Genomic DNA, 20,718 nt, shown 5'->3' on the forward strand with positions numbered 1-20,718 from the left:
TACTTGCATATTTATGTGTTTATTTTTAAATTTTTAAATTTTTATATTATATTATTTATTTTGTTGGTAGTGCAAACGAGCTGATATTACTCATATTTTATTGCTAATGCTAACGGAATAAATAAGAAAATTTATTACACATATTTTGTTTGTAAACCGATTCAAACTATCACCGAGGCATTTCTAAATTTTTGCAATATAAGAAAGATGTGACTCTTTATTTTTGTTTAAGAAAATTAAGTGTTACTATTTGTTTAAAAAAAAACCCTTAACCAAAGACTTTAGTATAATAAACAACTAATTTTCTCTGATCGTTGTAGTTCATTTTGTCATGAATTAAGATTAGAGTTAACTCTAAGTTTAAATATTTTGAATATTAAATTAATTAGGAAATTGCAACACAATTCAAAGTGCACAAAAGTTGCAGAGAGCTTTAAAAGAATGTTAACATTTTTTGTAAGTTTGAAACACAAGGAATTAGTCCCTAACCCCTATCAAGATTTATATGGTTTGGTTTCTTTTTTGGCCAAAAAATGGCTGCAATGAAGATTAATCATGCATGAAAGAACAATAAGCAAAAACAAGCATATAGAAGATGGAACCTCTAAAGTGCATGGTTCCTTTGGTGTGTAAAGCACACAAATTCAATATTAACAACAATATATCATATTTCCCTCTGAAGAAGTTTGGTTACAAATAAAGGGCCTTAACAGGTTCAATTAAAAAAAAAGTGTAAATATGTTCATTGTAGTTCAATGCAGGTATAACATGATATGATGATGACATAGAAGCCCTTTTGGAATCAATTGGGCTTGACATAGGTATTGTCCTCTCTAAACTTGGCAATTTGACTTCTTATCATTTGTTCCACCTGGGGTTGAACAAACATGTGGGTACTATCCAAAATATGTATGATGAATTTGTCAGATGCAGGAACCGAAGCATTCATATTGATGATATATTGAGCCATAGGTATGTCACTGCACAAGCCAATTTTGCTAATCTTTTTAGCAGAAACATAATATAGATCTGCAACTGTGACTGCTGTTATCTCAGCTAACTATCAGAAAACCAAATCTAATGACACGAAATCTTTAACAAATAAGAGCAAATCACTTACTACTCTCTCCATTAATAAGAAAGCTTTTCAAATAGGAACAACATGCACTAAGAAAGAAAAATATTACCAGGAAATGAAAACTCCTTTAATGGCATTAACCATGATGTGTAACCTATTGCTTCAAAAACTTTTCCTAAAAAGAAATCAAGACCAAGTTATATGATAGTCAACATTTACCAAAAGAGGTATCGAATACAAAAGCTACACAATAAAAATATTTGCTGAACTCAAGTCCTTCAATACTATGTGTGCACGATATTTAAAAGTATTAATCCAATGGTAGACTTGTATCAGATTAAACCCTAGATCCTTAATTTTCCCAGTACTGACTATGGTGATTCACTTTATCCTCTGAAGTGGATGCTGCACTTTACATAGAGGACAAATATCTCTGTTTTTAAACCTTTACAAGAGGCAGAGAGAATGCTACAATGTTCTGAAAATCGAACAGTACATCGAATCATTCGGTCTATAGATGTTCAACTAGTTCAACAGAATAACCTGATTATAATGAAATAATACATAATCACCAATAATCAACACAAAAACACAAATATATTCTAATGTAAATCTAAAAAATGCACAAAAATTAAAAATTCAACATCATTATTCACTGTATTTGATTCCTATTATTAAAGCATAGGTAGCCTTCACAATTTCATTACTAACCTAAGTTGGTTATCAGGTGAAAAACGTGTCACTGTTGTGCTTGTTATATCGGAATACCTGGAAAACAAAATGATGCATATTAGTATTCAAGACAAAAATGAAAACTCAAAAACTCCATGAGCAAAGAAAATTAAATAAATTGCTTGAACATCGTGATACACTATACAGTGAAATTTTCAATTGTAAAATCCAGAGCAAGAGATCAGAGGAGAGAGGACCTAAAACATAGGCAGCGACGGAAGAACGACAGTGCGGAAGCAACCCCTACGACGGCGGCACGTGAGGAAACGATTTTCCTTCGTTTGTTGTTCACTTGTTCTTGTTCTTAGCTGAGTCTCGTTTTTTTTTTCTTCTTATTCTCAGATGGGTTGGGCTGGGCTTAGGAAGTCACTTAGGCCCAAAAAAATAGAATTCTATTTCATATATTCAAAAACAAAATAGAACTAACGGTCAATTTACAATTCACTCGTCTACTTAAATAAGAGTTGTACTAAATTCAAATTTCAAATAGATTGAAGTGGAATTTAATAACCTCATAGTATGAGTGAGTAGGTACGTGATTTGTGTAATGGCCAAAAATAAAAAAAGAAATATAATATTTCTAAAAGAATCACCTATTATTAATAAACTAATAATACAATATTCATTGTTTAATAAGGATGTTCAAGGATCAACCTTTTAAAATTATAATACATGTAAAATATAATAATACATATACATTAAATTATAACCTTAAAAAATATGAAATAAAATGTATGTCATTGTTGTTGCACCTATTGTAATAGTATAAAAAATGAACTTATTTTAATTAGAAAATTAGGAACCGAAAAGAAAATAATTAATAAGATAAACGAGAGATTTAGGATGAATGAGGAACGTTCTAAAATATTTTATAACTAATTTGATATTACAATACTTATTTTTTATTTATACTACTTTTATTAATATTTATTATCTAATTCTATTTCTAGTAATAATTGAGTCTAGTTCGATTACACTCAGTAAATCAGCGTTATTTATATTTATACTATTATTTTTTAAAATATCTATTAGTTAGTTCTTTTTTCTGCTTATTAATCTAGCCTTACTCGACTAAATCTCCATTTTAGTCTCGGAGATTCACGCGATTATTTTTTTGTTCCCAAAATTCAAAATTACCTATATTGATCCTCGAGATTTAAATTTGGGCACCAATGTGGTCCCTCAACTATTTTCAGCGATGATAAGACAAACGAAGTGCTAAGATGACACCCTCCCTACCACACTGGACGCTGCAACGGCTAGCTGACGTGGCGAGAGTTGTATTTGTATTCAATTTACTCCCTGAAACCCTAATTATCTTATTATTTATCGAGTTATAATGACAAAGTTTTAATAAGGGGGGACTAAATTGAATACAAATACAACCCTCGCCATATCAACTAGCTGTTACAGTATCCAACGTGACAGGAAAGGTGTCATCTCAACACTCTATTTGTCTAATTATTATCAAAAAGAGTCGAGAGACTATATTGGTGCCTAAACTTAAATTTAAAGGACTAGTATAAATAATTTTAAATTTTAAAAACCAAAATAAATAATCGCATCAATTTCAGGAATCAAGATGGGGATTTACTTGTTAGTCAAAAGGGCTAGAAAGGTGTTGAGAAAACTTCGAACCGTTTCTGTAATATATAGCAAGACGTTGAAAAAAATGCCATCTGGTTGTAAGGTACTAAACTAAGGTTTGGGTCCGTCTTGTCGTGCAAGTATTTCTCTCTCAAGTTGAACCTTGAAGAAGGGGTATCTTTTTTTTTAAATATATATTTCTGAATATTATGTAAATTTGACTAGGTCACCCCAAACTAAGCGTGAGCATCACGACAGTATAGAATACTCAATACTCATTCATTATATATATCATACTTTGTTTCACTTTACCATCATAAACTTCACTTCAATTAATTAAATTCCACTAGATTTTTGTCATCTTGAAGCCTCAATATATTACAACTAATATGAGTACTCCTCTTAAACTAGGCGCTGCTTTTGGCTTTGAAACCATGTTTGGAGCCCTAATAAGTAGAGGTGCAAGAAATTTCCATTGCCATAGGGCATGAAATGCTGGCCACCATCCATGCGGGCCGGTCCGGTCCGATTTTCAGAACTTTGGCCGGCCGGTTCGACCGGTTTAACCGCGAACCGGCGCTACGTCCGGTCTTCTCCTGAAAACCGTACAGTGAAAACCCGCTTAAGAACTGGCAAACCGGTCAAAAACCGGCTGGTTGGACCGAACCGGTGACCGGCCGATTATGCTAAACGATGCCGTTTTATGATTAAAATAAAAAAAAGAAAGAGACTGACCCGACCTGCTCGAGGAGCACCCTACCCCCCTTTCTTCCCCCGACCCCATTCATTCATGGAGAACCCTAGCCGCGAAGAAGGAAGAACAATAGCCCCCTTGTCGCCGTTTCGTCCCCTGGTGTCGCCATCCTCAGCCCCAGTAACCCTCCAATCTCCATCTTCGCCTGGTTCCTGCCCAGTAGCCCTCCATCTCCATCGGCTTCATCTTCTCAACAGCAGCACGCAGTAGCCCTCTCATCGCGCGGTCGGTGGTCCTCAACAGTCAACACCGGTAGCCCTCCATCGACCCCAGGTGAGTGACTCGTCCTCTGCTCATCTTCTTTGTTCTTCGCCTCTGCTCATGTTCTTCCATCGACCCCAGTAGAAACATGCATGAAATTGAACTTCCTCTGTGAACTGAACTTAGAATTATGTTTAATTTTCTGTGAACTGAACTTAGAATTATGTTTTATTTTGTTGGTCAATTTGTTTCCTCGGCTCAATTTCTGTTTGCTGCTGAGCATAAGAATAAAAAATCTGAACTGTGAACTGTGTGAAGTGTGAACTTGCTCTGTGAAATTGGCTCTGTGAACCGTTCAATTTCTGGAACTTCATCTGTGAACTGTTCAATTTCTGTGAACTTAGCTCTATAGACTTCCTCTGCTCAGTGCTCATCTTCTTCCTTCTTTGTTCCTCTGCTCAATTCCTGTTTGTTGGTTAGCATAAAAAATTAATAATCTGAAAATTAACTGGCTGTAGCTAATCTTCTATTTTGCAGCTCAATTCCTGTTTGTTGCACAATTTCTATTTTGTTGGTCAATTTGAACTGTGAACTTGCTCTGTAACTGAAGACATTCTGTTTTCTGTTGCTCTCTATTTGTCAATTTTATACAAACACGGTTTGGTATGTAACTAAAGACATTCTGTTTTTTGTTGCTCTTTTTTCTTTGTTGCTCCATATCTTTTGTGCCCCCCCTTCTCTTTTCCCAGTTAAGATTAAATGATTCTTTCATTATGAACTTTGGTTGCATTCGACAAGTATTGTTTAATGTTTATACAATGCATATCGTCTTAAATACAGATTGATGTCTAAAGGATTTGTTTCATACCTGGAGTTGTGGAAAAAAAATGGAGTCTCATTTAAAAGATTGTAACATCATTTGCAGTATCAGCTACTTTGTTGATGTAAATATCAATATTATACTCTAATATGCTATCTTGTATTGCTTCCTTTTGTAAATATCAATTTCTGACTTTCTGTGAACTGTTCAATTTCTGACTTGGCTGTTTTTACTTTTTAATTTCATATATGTTTTATTAATTTCAGTTATGGAAGATAATATTAATCAAGAAGTATCTGCTAATAACAATGTTTTATGTAGTGTTTTAAATTTCGAAGATATTTTAAGATTTATATCAGACTATAATTATATTTTAGGATGTGTATTTATAATTTATTTATTATTCTATTCTAAAACGGTTTTTCCGGTTGAACCACCGGTTGAACCGGTTAGACCAATGAACCAATGACTAGAACGGTTTAATAACTGGTCTGGTTTTCTGAACCTTGCTTAAATCTGATAATTTCAACTGCTTGATAATGATAATCCCGGTCTACGTCAAGTTCAATTTTCATTGAATCTCAATTATTGAATTCCAAATTTTTAAACATTTAGTTTTTATTGATTCAACAAGTCCAATTTTTAGATTTTCTTTAAGAACTAACATTAAAAATGTTATGGAAGTATTTTATTAATAATTAAGAGCACCACTCTGTTGCATGCATTTCACAAGATATACTGATATACATGGCTTAGCTTCTTTCACTTAATTTTTCGAGTACACTCTAAAATGGTAACATAGTCTGAAGTCTGAACTAATAATGAGCTGATAAGCTTATTAGCATATTGCCAATAGTAATAACTAAGACATGCAATTTTGGCACTAATCCTAATCATGATGAAAGGAAAACTACTCCATGTTCTCCATATCAATTATTATTTTTGCCTTAAATTTGTTTATTATATATTGAAAAAGAAGACTTTGCATGTATACAGAAATAGGTATCACTGCCAAAGCTTAAAACAACAGAACGAACCTGATATTCTGGAATTAGCTCCTTCAACTCAGAACGTAGATCCTGAAAGATAGAAAAATAAATGGTTAAGTTATCAACAACATTAATAATGATAGCAAAGTTCCAGAAAATATAACGATTAGTATCAAAATCCCCCCCCCCCCCAAAAGACCAACTGTACCAATATAACAATGCTAGGAAATATAGCAGTAATTCCATTCACAGAGGAAAAAAATACACGCGATAAAGGCTTATTGTATACATTTCATACAACACCAAATATAAACAGGAAGTGAGGGAGAGCATACAGTGGCAGTGGATGTCTGAATTTGAAGCCATCTAACTGAATTGGCAAGGCTAAGTTGTTGACCCTGTGTTCATAAAAATAAAAATTAGATAATCATTATAGAGAAAAGTAAAATGGCGTGCGCAAGGTTTTAGGAAATAAAATGTTTTTCTAATACATTTAGTTAAATATTTGCAGGTTTTAGGAAATGCGAAGGGAGCAGTTGCGGTGGTGGTCTCAATTTTGATTTTCAAGAATCCAATTTCCATGATAGGAATGTGTGGTTATGCCTTCACTGTTCTTGGAGTTATCTTATACACCGAAGCCAAAAAGAGATATAGTTAAAAAAAAATTAAAGAAAGGAAGGTATAGTTGAAAATAAAAGACTACAAATTAAAATTAATTACCAAGATTACTTATCAGAGCAAAATATATATATGATTAACCAACCACAAGCAGCAGTGAGGACCATCAACTTTGTGCATTAGCTAGTGGCAATAACAACGTGTGATTTTATTTACTTAAGAAATTGAAACTTCCTTTCTAAGCCTTTTCATTTCATCGTTTATATTTAGCAAGCATTGGAGTACACTTAAACTCTTTTCTCACTATCGAATTTCAAATACTTCACTAATTTAGTGCAACAGCAACAACTATAATCAATGTCAAATTTTAACTAGTTAATAAGCTCAAAAACTGCAACAAAGATAAATTCAGCCATCATGAATGCAGCTCATGTATTTGACACTGAAATCCGCAGATAATTCAGTATTCTTAGCCTAACTTTAGGTAGCACAGGTCAGCTGAGAGAGATTCATCCATGTGCCATGTGGGTGCTTGGTGCCACATTATATGACTGCCACGATAACTGAAAGCACTATCTTTATCATTGTGATGGGTGTCTAAAATATGACTTGTGTAGCACATAGTTAACACAATTGGATAGTGCGCTCTTGAATAATAATCAAGTGACATGATCAAATCACAAAATCCATGTTGACAAAACTTCCCTTACTACAAAAATAAAGAACATTTGACAAGCTCATGTAATGGAATAGACCATGATACATAAACTGAAAGAGAAACAAACCAACGCAACAAGGTAAAAAACTTTTACGAAAAGATCTCATTTCTAGTATTTGTAAGAGCACTTAAGGAAACAAGATTACTATCTTAATTTCCAAAATCAAGCTAAATGCAAGATAAATACTAAAAATAAAGAATAGATTGTTGCAACACTGAAGTAAGCATTCAATTCAAACACTTGAAGAAGCAAACTAACGACAGTTGCTGGAGAACAGCAGCAAAAATCAGATACAGGGTAAGCAATTTTTGGTTAGTTAAAGCAACAAAAATCAGATACAGCAAAAAACCTGTTTCACATGAAAAATTATCACCAACAAATTCATGTTAGTTAAAGCAAGTTAGTTAGTTATCTAAATAATCAAAAAACTGGTTTACATAAAAACACAAAGACACACTATCTGTTTTCAATTAATTCTTATTTCTTCATTTCTTGGTTAAATGCAAAATCTGGTGGCGCCTATTTGAATAATTGATTAAAAACCAGCTGAAAGTCTCAAACACAAGTAAGACAAGTGAGTTTAATAGTCAATATAGGGTATCTGAAGACATGTAAAATTGAAACTGAAAGTTAAAATATAAAAAGGGGTCAGCAAAAACAAGCTATGTGAATTAAAAAGAGGCCTAACATGTGAATAAGGAATAGAATATACTAAAAATCTGACTGGTCATTGAGAACATTTAAAAATGGAGTGCTTTGAGAACTATTTTAATCCAGAAACTGCGCCTTAAAAATTGAACCAGCAAACAAGAAAAAACAAAAGACAACAGCATTTCTTGATATTAATTTCCTAAAAATACTAAGCAAATTCTAGTTTTGCTATGTAAGTTGAAATCATCAGAAAATCAGCAGCATCAACGATTGTCAATGAGAACTTGTCCGAATTATGGAGAACACTACCATGCTCTTCAGAGAAACAAAATTTAACCATGAAAAACAAGGGAATGATCCGGTTACATAAATGCTAGGAAAAGATTGTCAATGACAAATTGTTCAAATTACGGAAATAATAACATAGCACCCAACGAAGACCTATCAATGCAGAAAGTCTGAAACATTTATCATCACAATCGCTTCAAGGAGGACTTTGTATATAACATTACCTACACATTTAGCAACCGATTTGTGCGATGCTAAAAAAAACCTTCAATTCTCTTTAATTACATAAATCTTGAAGCTCAAGTGGCAACATTATTACTCAAACAACAATGCAAGAGATGTAGATTCGAGTGTATCATGGTCCAAAAAGTACAAACTATGGCTGGAAAACCCTAAATTCAAGTAGACCGAGAATTGGGAAGGACAGCGGCGGTTTAAACTTCAACGCACAAACACATAACGAAACAAAGATGAAGAGATTGGAAGACTTGTAAAAGAGGCTACCTGAGATGAAAATGCTTCAATTACGGTTCTTCTCCGTGATGCACGAAAGAGTCACTCTCTTCTTCTTCTTCCCTGCGTTCGTTCAAAACTGGCGGAGAGGGAGAAGTACCTAGAGAAATCGTAACTGGTGGAGAGAGGAGAAGCCGAGAGGGAAGAACGGCGCTGTCGGAGCATGGAGGAGACGAAGGAGAGAGAAGCGAGATCGAGAGCGCCGTTACTGTGTTTCGTTTAATGAGGCTAGGGTTGCAATTCTTTTGTTTTATATATGTGTGAAAACGGCGGTTCAAAACCGCCATAATCACCAGAACCGTCAGAAAACACAAAGTTAATTATAGCAGCAACCAAAGATGCCATTATAACTGGGTATTACGCGGTTTTTTAAAATTGTCATAATGTCAATGCCATTTTAAACTTTTTTTTTTTGTAGTGTAAATACTTGTTTTAAATAAGAAGATGAATATTCTCATTTGTTTTAAATATGGAACTATTTAAATTAAGATGTCAAAAATATCTTTTTTAAAAATATTTTTTAATAATTAAAATTTAACACATATAACTAATTAAATTGTGTTATTTTTATTAAAATTAGAAAAGACAAATCAGTTTAGTCGAAAAACTAATAAATTAATTTTAAATCGGTCTAAATTAATATTTTTTTTATAAAAAATGACTACAATATCTCTATTATAAAAAATAACTAAAATACTCATATATATATATATATATATATATATATATATATATTTTAAAAACTCTAAATTCTAACCTTATGACGACAGAGAAAAAAAAGTTAGAATTTAGAATTCTCAAAATTAATATATATAATAGAAGTATTTTAGTCATTTTCTATAATAGAGATATTGTAGTCATTTTTATAAAAAATAATATTAATTTAGACTAATTCAAAATTTGATTCACCATTTTTTCAGCTAAATTAATTTATCTAACTTAATTTTGACAAAAGTTAATATAATTTAATTAATTATACATGTTAAATTTTAATTACTAAAATATATCTTAAAAAAAAGACATTTTAAATATCTTTATCTAAATGACTCCCTTTAGATATATCTCGTTGATTTTCTAAGCGTTCAGGAAATAAAACACATCATACAAAGAGAGATGGCGAATACTGCTGGCTTGTAACCAAAGGAGAGTGTGGATTCCTACACATAAAAAAAAAGTGCAATTCAACTTTGGTGTTTTCTTCTTGTAATTTATTATTATTATTATTATTATTATTATTATTATTATTATTATTATTATTATTATTATTATTATTATTATTATTATTATTATTATTATTATTCTTCGTAAGAGAGGAACCATGTCAATTGTAGCTGTTTATTTATTGATGTGTTATTTTGTTACAACAAACTTGTAATTTTAAAACAACATACATTAATTTGTTCATATAACCATTTAAGGGTATTGTTTAGACCCTTTTTATGAACGTTAATTATATAATTATTTATGTGTCTTTTCTTGTTATCTTAAATTTTTAGAAAAAGTAATTTTTTGACATAGTATAGTATAAAACAAATAAAAAAATTTAGACAAAAATTTATATAAATTCAAAAAGATACTCTTGTGTGAGGAGACATATTAAAAATATAATTATTCATATATCTCTTTTTATCAGTTTAAATTTTTAAGAGAAGTAATTTTATAACAGAAGACAATAATAAAAAAATATCTAAATTTTTTCTTTTATATATAAAAAATTTGAACATAGTAAAAAGGTGGAACAATTATTACAAAAAAAAGTTGAGGTAAATAACATCCTCTCTTGTCAACTTTATACAAACCAGCTAACTTTATAATAAAAAATATAAAAAATTTAACAAAAAAAAAACAACTAAAATCATTGAAAAGAATCTCACGGTCTAAAAGAAACTTCCAAAATCACTAAAAAAAATTCAAAATCTAACAAAAAAAATATCTAAAATCATTGAAAAAAAATATCTAAATCTATGAAAAGCTTCAACTAGAGGAGGCGTGTTGGCTGTGCTGGGTGAAGCATTCTGCCACGCGGCAACTGCGTTAGAGAGAAAAGGAAAAGGAGAGTGAAAGTGAGTGAGGGTGGTTAATTTGGAGTAATTTTTTAACTTTTTTTTATCTTTTTTTTTTTGCAACTCTATTACTTATTTGACTGCAGTTGACTGGTACCCTAATATATGATTGTTGTTATAAATAGTTTACAAAACAGTTAAACACCTAAAGTCCAAGACACACAACTATTAAAAAAATTGCAAAAAGTCAAAGAAACCTAAACAATATTTAATTTTAGAGCCAAACTCAATAAGATACAATGAATTTTGATGTGTCTAATATTCAACTTTTATATGTGCTATTTTACAATTCTACAATGTTTTGTATTCTATATTTATACATCATTATAACAAGATTTATCACATAAAATATGGAAAAGAATTTAATTTATGGCATGGATAAATTTATATCTTTTTATACATGTAACCCAATAATAATTTCATCTTCTACATTTTCATAATGTATTCATGTATAGACAAATAGATAAATAGACTAATTATTATATATATAAAGTACCAAGTGATTATTACATATATGGTTTTGTTGCTGAAAAATTTTCATGTTTAATTTTATCTTTGATGCAGAATCATACATATAGAATTTACTAGTGTTGAGCTAAGTTTGTCGACAAAATATCTTCACACATAAAGGTAGGCAAACATCTTCCTAATATTTGTAATATTGGTGCACGATTTTGGTGTATGTTTTATTTGTTAATGTTTTTTGTGAAATTATTCGATTAAAGGTACTAGAGATTGATTTGAGAGAATAAAGAGAGATTATAGGATTTGAGAGAGTACAATCAGATTTATATTGAGAGAGAATGATTGTTGCAATCATTATAGTGAGTGTTACAATTTATACTAACTAGTAATATAAGGCACGTGATTAATTTTTGCCAGTTTAACAGTAATTGAATCACAAAATAACTGTTTAATTTTTACTAACTATTTTTACTACCTTGTACTTAATTAAACTGTAAGGGTGATAAAAAAACATTTGTGATTGCCAAAACAAGACAAGTTCGCTTAGCTCGCATGATTTTGCGGGATGGGGAGGGCATGCAAGCCCGGTAGGTGACTACTTCTCTTGTAATTTTTTTTTTAGTTCAACACATACAAATCTAATATTCATTTCAATTAAAAAAATAAAAAAGGAAAATCCAACTCAACTCAATACCCCTTTTATTTCCACTCTTCTAACTCTACAACACTTCTCTCTCCTTTCTATTCTTCTTTTTTTTTAAAGGACCGTCTCCCTTTTCTATCTATTCTTTTTTTAAAAGACCCTCTCCCCTCTCTTTAGTTAGTCTTTAAATTTCTCTCTCCTTTACCCTTTTTTTTCTTTTGATTTGCTTTTGCTTGCTGCTTCTCCCCTCTTCTCGAGCGCTACTCGCCACTGCTTCATCCTCTTTAAGATCTACCACCACCGCTTTTATTATTCTTGGATCTATGCTTATCTTCCTAATCGCCGCTGCTTGCATTCATCTTTTTTGGTCGGCGTCGTTTCTGCTCGTATCTGTCTACCCGCTTTTGTTTTGTCTCTGACCTGCTTCTATTCTCTTCCTGTCTTCTATGATTTTGAAAAATAAAAAAAAAATGTGATGGCGGGCTAAGCCCACCATCCTGGCAGCTTGCCATTATATGGGGTGGTGGAGTTGTGTTTTCAAATCATTAAGTTAGGCGAGGCAGGATAGGCTTGTCCGCTGAGAGATGAGCTCTTGGTGGAGTCGGCTAGTCTATTTATCACCCCTACTTAGCTGGCTTCTCTCCTTCATTACTTATAAGTTATAACATCCTCCTTCAAACTAATTAATGGGTGGTGAATCATCCACTCTTATTTGAGTCGGAAGTATAGGAAGACTACTTGTGAGACTGTCGCTTTATGAGAATGTATGTCTCATGAGAAAGTATATATACCATATGATGCCATTACATTATTTGGCTCACCAAATTTGGAGATGTTAATAATTCCATTATGATAAAATAGCCAAGAACTTATCTTGGTTGGCTATACATCTCTTACTCTCAAAAGAGTCAAGAAAAAATAAGTTTAGAGATTTTATAAATATATCTCAATCAACTCAACTTGAAAAGTAAAAAAGGAGTACATGGGTAATGAGTTATTTATATTAGTTGGGGAGAGAGAAACTTCCATAAACTAGACAATGTGAGACTAATACATTATGTAGCAGAATAATACAAACTAAACTGAATTACTTTAATTAACACAAGCATAAAATTTAGGTGGATACTACAATGAAGATGGCAAAAATATCTTCTCATGAAGATGCTTTGGTTAAAAGTGTGGTTTATTTATTTAGCCACACTTTAAACAAAAACAACACTTTTATAAATATCAAAATCTAACCATACAATCCATCATCCAAAGGTCAAAAAGAAATATACTCATATGAAGACAATTATGCCATCTTCATTGTAGTATCCACCTAAAATTTATGCTCCTACATAATTATCTCTGCGTTGGAAAGAGCTCCTGCATTATCTACTTTGGGTTGAAAAAAGCTTGGCTTGTAATAGTGGAAGATACCATCGACGAGTGCATTTGGTCTTGAAAGATGTGAAAAAGTATAGCTCAATTTGACTTTTTTTTACCATCTACATGTTGTAATAAAGTAAATAAATCTTCATGCTATCCTTGATAAAAGAGTATGTGTTCTTGAAACTATCATGAATAACTATGAAATTATATTGTTAATAAGGTCCTAAAAATAAGTGACACGCATCCATCGTAATGACATCACACCACACCATACTTTATTTTTGTATTTACTCCACATAAAAAATTGGACACAACAATGCTTTGTCACTTTGACTTTATTGTCTTTCTTTAACCAATGTAACTTGTAAGGATAAGGATGTAACTCAGTTGGAAGCTTCAATTTGTCTATCATATAATTTGAAACAATATTTTCACAACTTTCACTATTTATGATGACTTGCAAGCTTTCTGTTCAACAATAAATCTTATCACATGTAGTAAATAAATGGGAGAAGTAGTGCATAAGTACTATAAATCTTATCACATCTTAAGCATATGTCTTGCTAGTGACATATTTTTGAAATAAATCACTTAGCCTTAAAAATAGGTTTAAATTTTTATATGACCTTAGGAAAATGCATTAGACAAGAATTGATGCTAGAATGGATGTCTATAAGATATTGTTACGATTTTGTTAAGCAATAAGTGTTCTCTGAAGTCAATAAATATAGTACATAAATATAATGTATTGCTAATTCTTAGATTCTGAACCCATTCCATAAACTTTATTTAGAGATCTCTCATTTAACAACTTCAGCATAAGAAAGTCAGAGGAGCTAGGTTGTCAACAGGGAAGCACGTAAGAATCCATGCATTTATGCATTTTTAACTTTCTTCTTTCTTCTTTATGTGTGTAAAATTTTAGAAGTATATCTGATCCTAGCCATAAAACATTTTTCACAGGAACTTGTTTGCATCCAAAGACAATCTAAATATTGAGCAAGAACTTCACATGTGGAAAGAAAAGACAAAGGAGCAAAAAATGATCAATGAAGAGTAAAAGGTTAAGTTGAATGATGTTGAGCATAAGTTAAAGGATCAAGGAGTCAACTAAAAGCTCAACAGAAAAGAATTGCTTCTACTGAAAAGATACTTCATGCTTTGTATAAAAAGTTGAATCTCCCACTTCCTTCAACTATATCTGTTCTTGCGGATGATGAGCTTGTGACAGGCTCTAGTGATGATGAGGATGACAACACGAGTGATTGATGTTTGTAGTATATGTTTTTTCTGATTTAGATTAAGGAATTTTTAGGTGAATTAGTTAGTACATTTGATTTTATTCATGATATTTGACCTTTTTAAAGGCGCTTTTTTTGTTTTAGTTTAATTTTTTTATTTTAGTTTGATTACATTTATGGACAAGTATTTTAATAATAAATATTTTTTTAACTCTTTTATGGTAATTAGCTTTTTCACGACTTTATTATTTGTTTATAATTTCGATGATGTAATATGAAAAAATGATTATGATGGTTTTAATACAGAAAGCAAATCGAATACAATTTATTTTCTAAAATATTTATATATTAAATAGCAAATTATTTTGTATGAAAATTATTTAAAATATTATATTAAATTTGTAGAAAATTTGTGCGAAAATAATTTTTTCTTTTGTTTGAAATTTGTTTCCAATACGTAAATTCTTTTAAATTAAATTTGTCTGAAATTTAGTTGAAAAGAAATATTTGATTTGTCTAAAATTTGTTTGAAAAAAAATTTATATTTGACTAAATTCGTTAGAAATTTGTCTGAAATAGAGTATATTTTTTGTTTGAAATTTGTCTAAAAATTAATATTTTTCTGTTTGAAATTTGTCTGAAATACGCTGTTTTTATGTTGGCTAATCTGTCTGAAATTTGTCTAAAATACATCGTAATAGTTAGAAATCTAGCAGATAAATGTCTATTTGAAATCTGTCACAAAATTGTCTGAAAAAAATTTCGGACGAAATTTCAGACGAAATGTAAATTAGCAACAAGGCTTTTTGGGATAAAAAAATTTTGTCCCAATTTTGTTTGAAAGAAAAATTTTGTCCCTAATTTGTTCAAAATTTATTTCAATTTCGTCTCAAAATTCGTCCGAAAAAACCCCAATTCTAATAGTGTTATTCAATTTACATAAAAATATCCTTCCTAAATCTTTATAATAATTTTTTTTGGTAGAATTGTGTAATATGTGATGCCATTTGATTTATATATACATTTTACCCTTACTTCTACGTAAGTTAAATTGTTATCAATTTGTCATTTGAAAGGTCTATTTAGATTCAAAGATTGAGAAAATATAAAATAATATAAGTAGGTAATTAAATATATTATAGTCTAATTAATAATTATATTATATGATTATTATAGATGTACAACAAATTAAGTATCAATTTAGATTTACAAATATTATTTTTCTTTTTCTTCATAATTTAAATATTTATTTAAATACTTAAAATTTTATTGGCTAAAAACTTTTAAAAAGATTACAGGTTTTAACACATTATTCAAATTACTATATGTATTAATTTTTAAAATAAAAATTAGACTCAAGAATATAAGAATCATTAATGACTCAATAGTTTCAACGTTAAAAGAAATCATTATTTTTCTTTGCCACATACTCAGAATTCCAAGGTAAGCTCTTATTACATATACAATATTCAATTTCTTATTTATCATACTTAGCGCTTTTCATATTAAATTATTGTTGTTTACCATGTCACTACCTACAAAGATATTTTAATTTCAAACGATAGATTCACGAATCTAACTTCACTTTCAGGTAATAACTACATACGACCTCAACTTGCAAATTATTATTATTATTCTATGTTCAATAGAATTCAACGAAAAAGTAGAAATAATAGATACATATATAGATTGATATGATATCACTCCATTGGGATACATGCATGCATGCTACTATCAAATTAAACTTAACAATGTTCAATGTTTCTTCACTAACAAGTGCAACCTATTCATAACTAGACCTCTTTAATAATTAATTTAATTTTTTTTCTTTTAGTTTTTGTCCCTTGTAATTAGTGAAATTTAAAATGCAAAATTTCTACTATCTTTTTCAATGGTTTCATCTTAATTAATTCTAAATTCATGAGAGAAATGTATGTGGACATATAGAGGCATAGCAGCCTCTAATTATTAGTATCAATGTATTTGAGCTTTGGTTAAAATTTCATGGATGAATGCATGCACCTGTCAGTAACTTTTACCACTTGAATTATTATATTTTTATAAACCTGCAGCAATTGCAGTTGCAATTGAATTGTTGTCTTCATGAGGCTGCTATATATTAATAATGTTTCTTGCTTTGATGAATTTTGCTATATTAATGTTGTATATAGTTAGTTGTGTTTCCACTATATGGAGTTTATGGACTATGATGCAAAAGGTGAGAGTTCAAATTAAAAGGTACCACAAACTAACTCATTTAAAAAAAAAAATCTCATCTATCATATTCTTTGATTTCCACATATTCTTTCTTCATATCAAATATGTGTTAATAATTTTATATATATATATATATATATAATATGCAGCCAATGGAGAGTGATTATTTGTTAAGACTCAAGAAGAGAACTTGCACTCAGGAAGGAGAGTAGAAGCATGCATGCTTGTGTGTAAGTATTTAACTATTTATGCTAGCTACTCTATTTTTTATCTTTTATTTTTTTTTATTTTTTTTGTTTAAGTGCCATGTATGTATGTGTGTAAAATAAAGGTTTTGTTTTTATATGATTATAGGGCTACCAAAATTTTTTTTTATTAAATTTTGGGCATGCATATATATATAGCAGCTTGAATAAGAACTTAAATAACCCTTTTGTCTTTTATTGGGCCAGGCTTTTTCCTCACTTCTGTCCTCTCCTCTCCGCCACGCTCAAGTTCTCTGAAAAAAATTTCAGTGTTTATTACACAGAAAAAGTCTAATAATATTTTTTTTTATGTTTTCACTTTTTTTTATTCAACATGTTCTTAGTTTTTTATTTTATATATATGAGTATTATTTTTTTAGAAGTTTCCATATTTTTACGTTGGGTATAGTATGAATTTTAGGTATACCGACCAATAAATACTTGTTTTAAATAGGAAGATGAATATTCCTACTTGTTTTAAATATGGAACCATTTAGATCAAGATGTTAAAAATATTTTTTTTAAAGATATTTTTTAATAATTAAAATTTAACATATATAACTGATTAAATTGTGCTATTTTTATTAAAATTAGACAGGACAAATCAGTTTAGCCGAAAAATTAATAAATTAATTTTAAACTGGTCTAAATTAATATTTTTTTATAAAAAATGACTACAATATTTCTATTATAAAAAATAATTGAAATACCCATATTATATATATATATATATTTTTTTTTTAAAAAAAAAAACTCTAAATCCTAACCCTACGATGACAGAAAAAAAAGTTAGAATTTAAAATTCTCAAAATTAATATATATAATAGGAGTATTTTAGTCATTTTCTATAATAGGTATATTGTAGTCATTTTTTATAAAAAAATAATATTAATTTAGATTAATTCAAAATTTGGTTCACCATTTTTTTGATTAAATTAATTTGTCTGACCTAATTTTGATAAAAATTAATACAATTTAATTAATGTATACGTATTAAATTTTAATTATTAAAAAATATTTTTAAAAGATGATATTTTAGACATCTTTATTTAAATGACTCTCTTTAAATATATCTCGTTGATCTTCTAAGAGTTCCAGAAATAAAACACATCATACAAAGAGAGATGGTGAATACTGCTGGCTTGTAACCAAAGGAGAGTGTGGATTCCTACACATAAAAAAAAGTGCAATTCAACTTTGGTGTTTTCTTCTTGTAATTTATTATTATATTATTATCATTATTATTATTATTATTATTATTATTATTATTATTATTATTATTATTATTATTATTATTATTATTATATCCTAATTCGTAAGAGAGGAACCATGTCAATTGTAGCTGTTTATTTATTGATTTGTTATTTTGTTACAACAAACTTGTAATTTTAAAACAGCATACATTAATTTTTTATATAACCATTTAAGGGTACAGTTTAGACCTTTTTATGAACGTTAATTATATAACTATTTATGTGTCTTCTCTTGTTATCTTAAATTTTTAAGAAAAGTAATTTTTTGACATAGCATAGTATAAAACAAATAAAAAAAATTTATACAAAAATTTATGTAAATCTAAAAAGATCTTTTTGTGTGAAAAAACATATTAAAAATATAATTTTTCATATATTTTTTTCTATCAATTTAAATTTTTAAGAGAAGTAATTTTATAACAGAGGATAATAATGAGAAAACATCTAAATTTTTTCTTTTATATATATAAAATTTGAACATAGTAAAAAGGTGAAATAATTATTACAAGAAAAAATTGAGGTAAACAACATCTCCTCTTGTCAACTTTATACAAATCAGCTAACTTTATAATAAAAAATATAAAAAATCTAATAAAAAGAAATAACTAAAATCATTGAAAAAATCTCCACAACCTAAAAAAAACATCCAAAATCACTAAAAAAAATTCAAAATCTAACAAAAAAAAAATATCTAAAATCATTAAAAAAGAACATCTAAATCTATGAAAAACTTCGACTAGAGGCAAGAATACCATATTCGATGGCGAGGGGTGTTTCTTACGTTGCAGTAGCAACGTTATTCTGGAGATCAACAACTACGTTGGGCAAAGAAACCCAAACTTGCAAAAATTGCGACTAAAGGTAGAACATCGTCTCAGACGCGACAATAAGGATGGCGAGGGATGATGGCGGTTGCGGCAACAATGTTAGTATCGCACAACGTGATGAGAAATCTAGAGTCCGAGCAGGTGTGTTGGCTGTGTTGGCCGAAGCATTCTGCCACGAGGTAACTGCGTTAGAGAGTAAAGGAAAGGAGAGTGAAAGTGGGTGAAAATGGGTTAATTTGGAGTGATTTTTGATGTTTTTTTTATCTTTTGTTTTTTTATTTGTTTGCAACTCTATTACTTATTTGACTGTATTTGACTGATACTCTAATATATGATTGTTGTTATAAATAGTTTATTCCTTAATTAGAACTCAACATGTAACACTAAAAAGAAAGATAAAATATTAAATTACACAATAGAAAGACTAGAATATAAACAGTTAAACACCTAAAGTCCAAGACACAAAACTATTAAAAAAACTGCAAAAAGTCAAAGAATCCTAAACAATATTTAATTTTAGAGCCAAACTCAATAAGATACAATGAATTTTGATGTGTCTAATATTCAATTTTTATATGTGCTATTTTACAATTCTACAATATTTTGTATTCTATATTTATACATCATTGTAATAAGATTTATCACATAAAATATGGAAAAGAATTTAATTTATGGCATGGATAAATTTACATGTTTTTATACATGTAACCAAATAATAATGTCATCTTCTACATTTTCATAATGTATTCATGTATAGACAAATAGATAAATAGACCAATTATTATATATATATATATATATATATATATATATATATATATATATATATATATATATATATATATATATATATATATATATATATATAAAGTACGAGTGATTATTACATATATAATTTTGCTGTTGAAAATTTTTTATGTTTTATCTTTGATGCAGAATCATACATACAGAATTTAGTAGTGTTGAGCTAAGTTTGTCGGCAAAATATCTTCAGACACAGAAAGGTAGGCAAACATCTTCTTAATATTTGTAATATTGGTGCACGATTTTGGTGTATGTTTTGTTTGTTAATGTTTTTTGTGAAATTATTCAATTAAAGGTACCAGAGATTGATTTGAGAGAATAAAGAGAGATTATAGGATTCGAGAGAGAACAATCAAATTTATATTGAGAGAGAATGATCGTTATAATTATTATAGTGAGTGTTACAATTTATACTAGCTAGTAGTATAAGGTACGTGATTAATTTTTACCAGTTTAACAATAATTGAATCACAAAATAACTGTTTAATTTTTACTAACTATTTTTACTACCTTGTACTTAATTAAACTGTAAGGATGATAAACAGGTCCCATCATGGCCAGTCTACTTAACTTGCCAAAAAGATGTAGACTAGGTTAAATATTTGTGATCGCCAAAACAAGACAAGTTCGCTTAAC

General features: G+C 29.4%; 1 protein-coding gene and 1 long non-coding RNA gene across 4 annotated transcripts; one reads left to right on the forward strand and one right to left on the reverse strand.

Moving 5' to 3' along the window:
* Positions 1-643: 643 nt before the first annotated feature.
* On the reverse strand, positions 644-9,268 carry LOC112738292 (general transcription and DNA repair factor IIH subunit TFB5). 3 transcript variants are annotated; one of them, XM_072215474.1, is made up of 7 exons: positions 8,942-9,268; positions 6,497-6,559; positions 6,210-6,251; positions 2,008-2,202; positions 1,790-1,846; positions 1,188-1,253; positions 644-980 (listed from the first exon to the last, which is right to left on the reverse strand). In XM_072215474.1, exons 6-7 carry the CDS (start codon positions 1,220-1,222, stop codon positions 803-805), a joined length of 213 nt encoding a protein of 70 aa, XP_072071575.1. In that variant the 5' UTR covers positions 1,223-1,253; positions 1,790-1,846; positions 2,008-2,202; positions 6,210-6,251; positions 6,497-6,559; positions 8,942-9,268; the 3' UTR covers positions 644-802. The 3 variants fall into 3 exon arrangements, with proteins under 3 accessions (XP_072071575.1, XP_072071581.1, XP_072071579.1); XM_072215480.1 differs by having other exon boundaries at positions 1,188-1,556; XM_072215478.1 differs by having other exon boundaries at positions 1,188-1,621.
* On the forward strand, positions 3,621-7,024 carry LOC112738304 (uncharacterized). The gene is made up of 2 exons (XR_003169347.3): positions 3,621-4,424; positions 6,673-7,024. It is a non-coding gene; the product is annotated as an uncharacterized lncRNA (long non-coding RNA).
* Positions 9,269-20,718: the final 11,450 nt, after the last annotated feature.

The sequence above is a fragment of the Arachis hypogaea genome, chromosome 2 (assembly GCF_003086295.3).
Source record: "Arachis hypogaea cultivar Tifrunner chromosome 2, arahy.Tifrunner.gnm2.J5K5, whole genome shotgun sequence".
Lineage (NCBI taxonomy): Eukaryota > Viridiplantae > Streptophyta > Magnoliopsida > Fabales > Fabaceae > Arachis > Arachis hypogaea.

Excerpts from the sequence above, each read along its gene's own strand:
- LOC112738292 (XM_072215474.1), bottom strand. The coding sequence starts at position 1,222 with ATGGTTAATGCCATTAAAGGAGTTTTCATTTCCTG. Across the intron at positions 981-1,187 it reads AAAGGAGTTTTCATTTCCTG|TGACATACCTATGGCTCAAT; the intron begins GTAATATTTTTC and ends TGGCTTGTGCAG.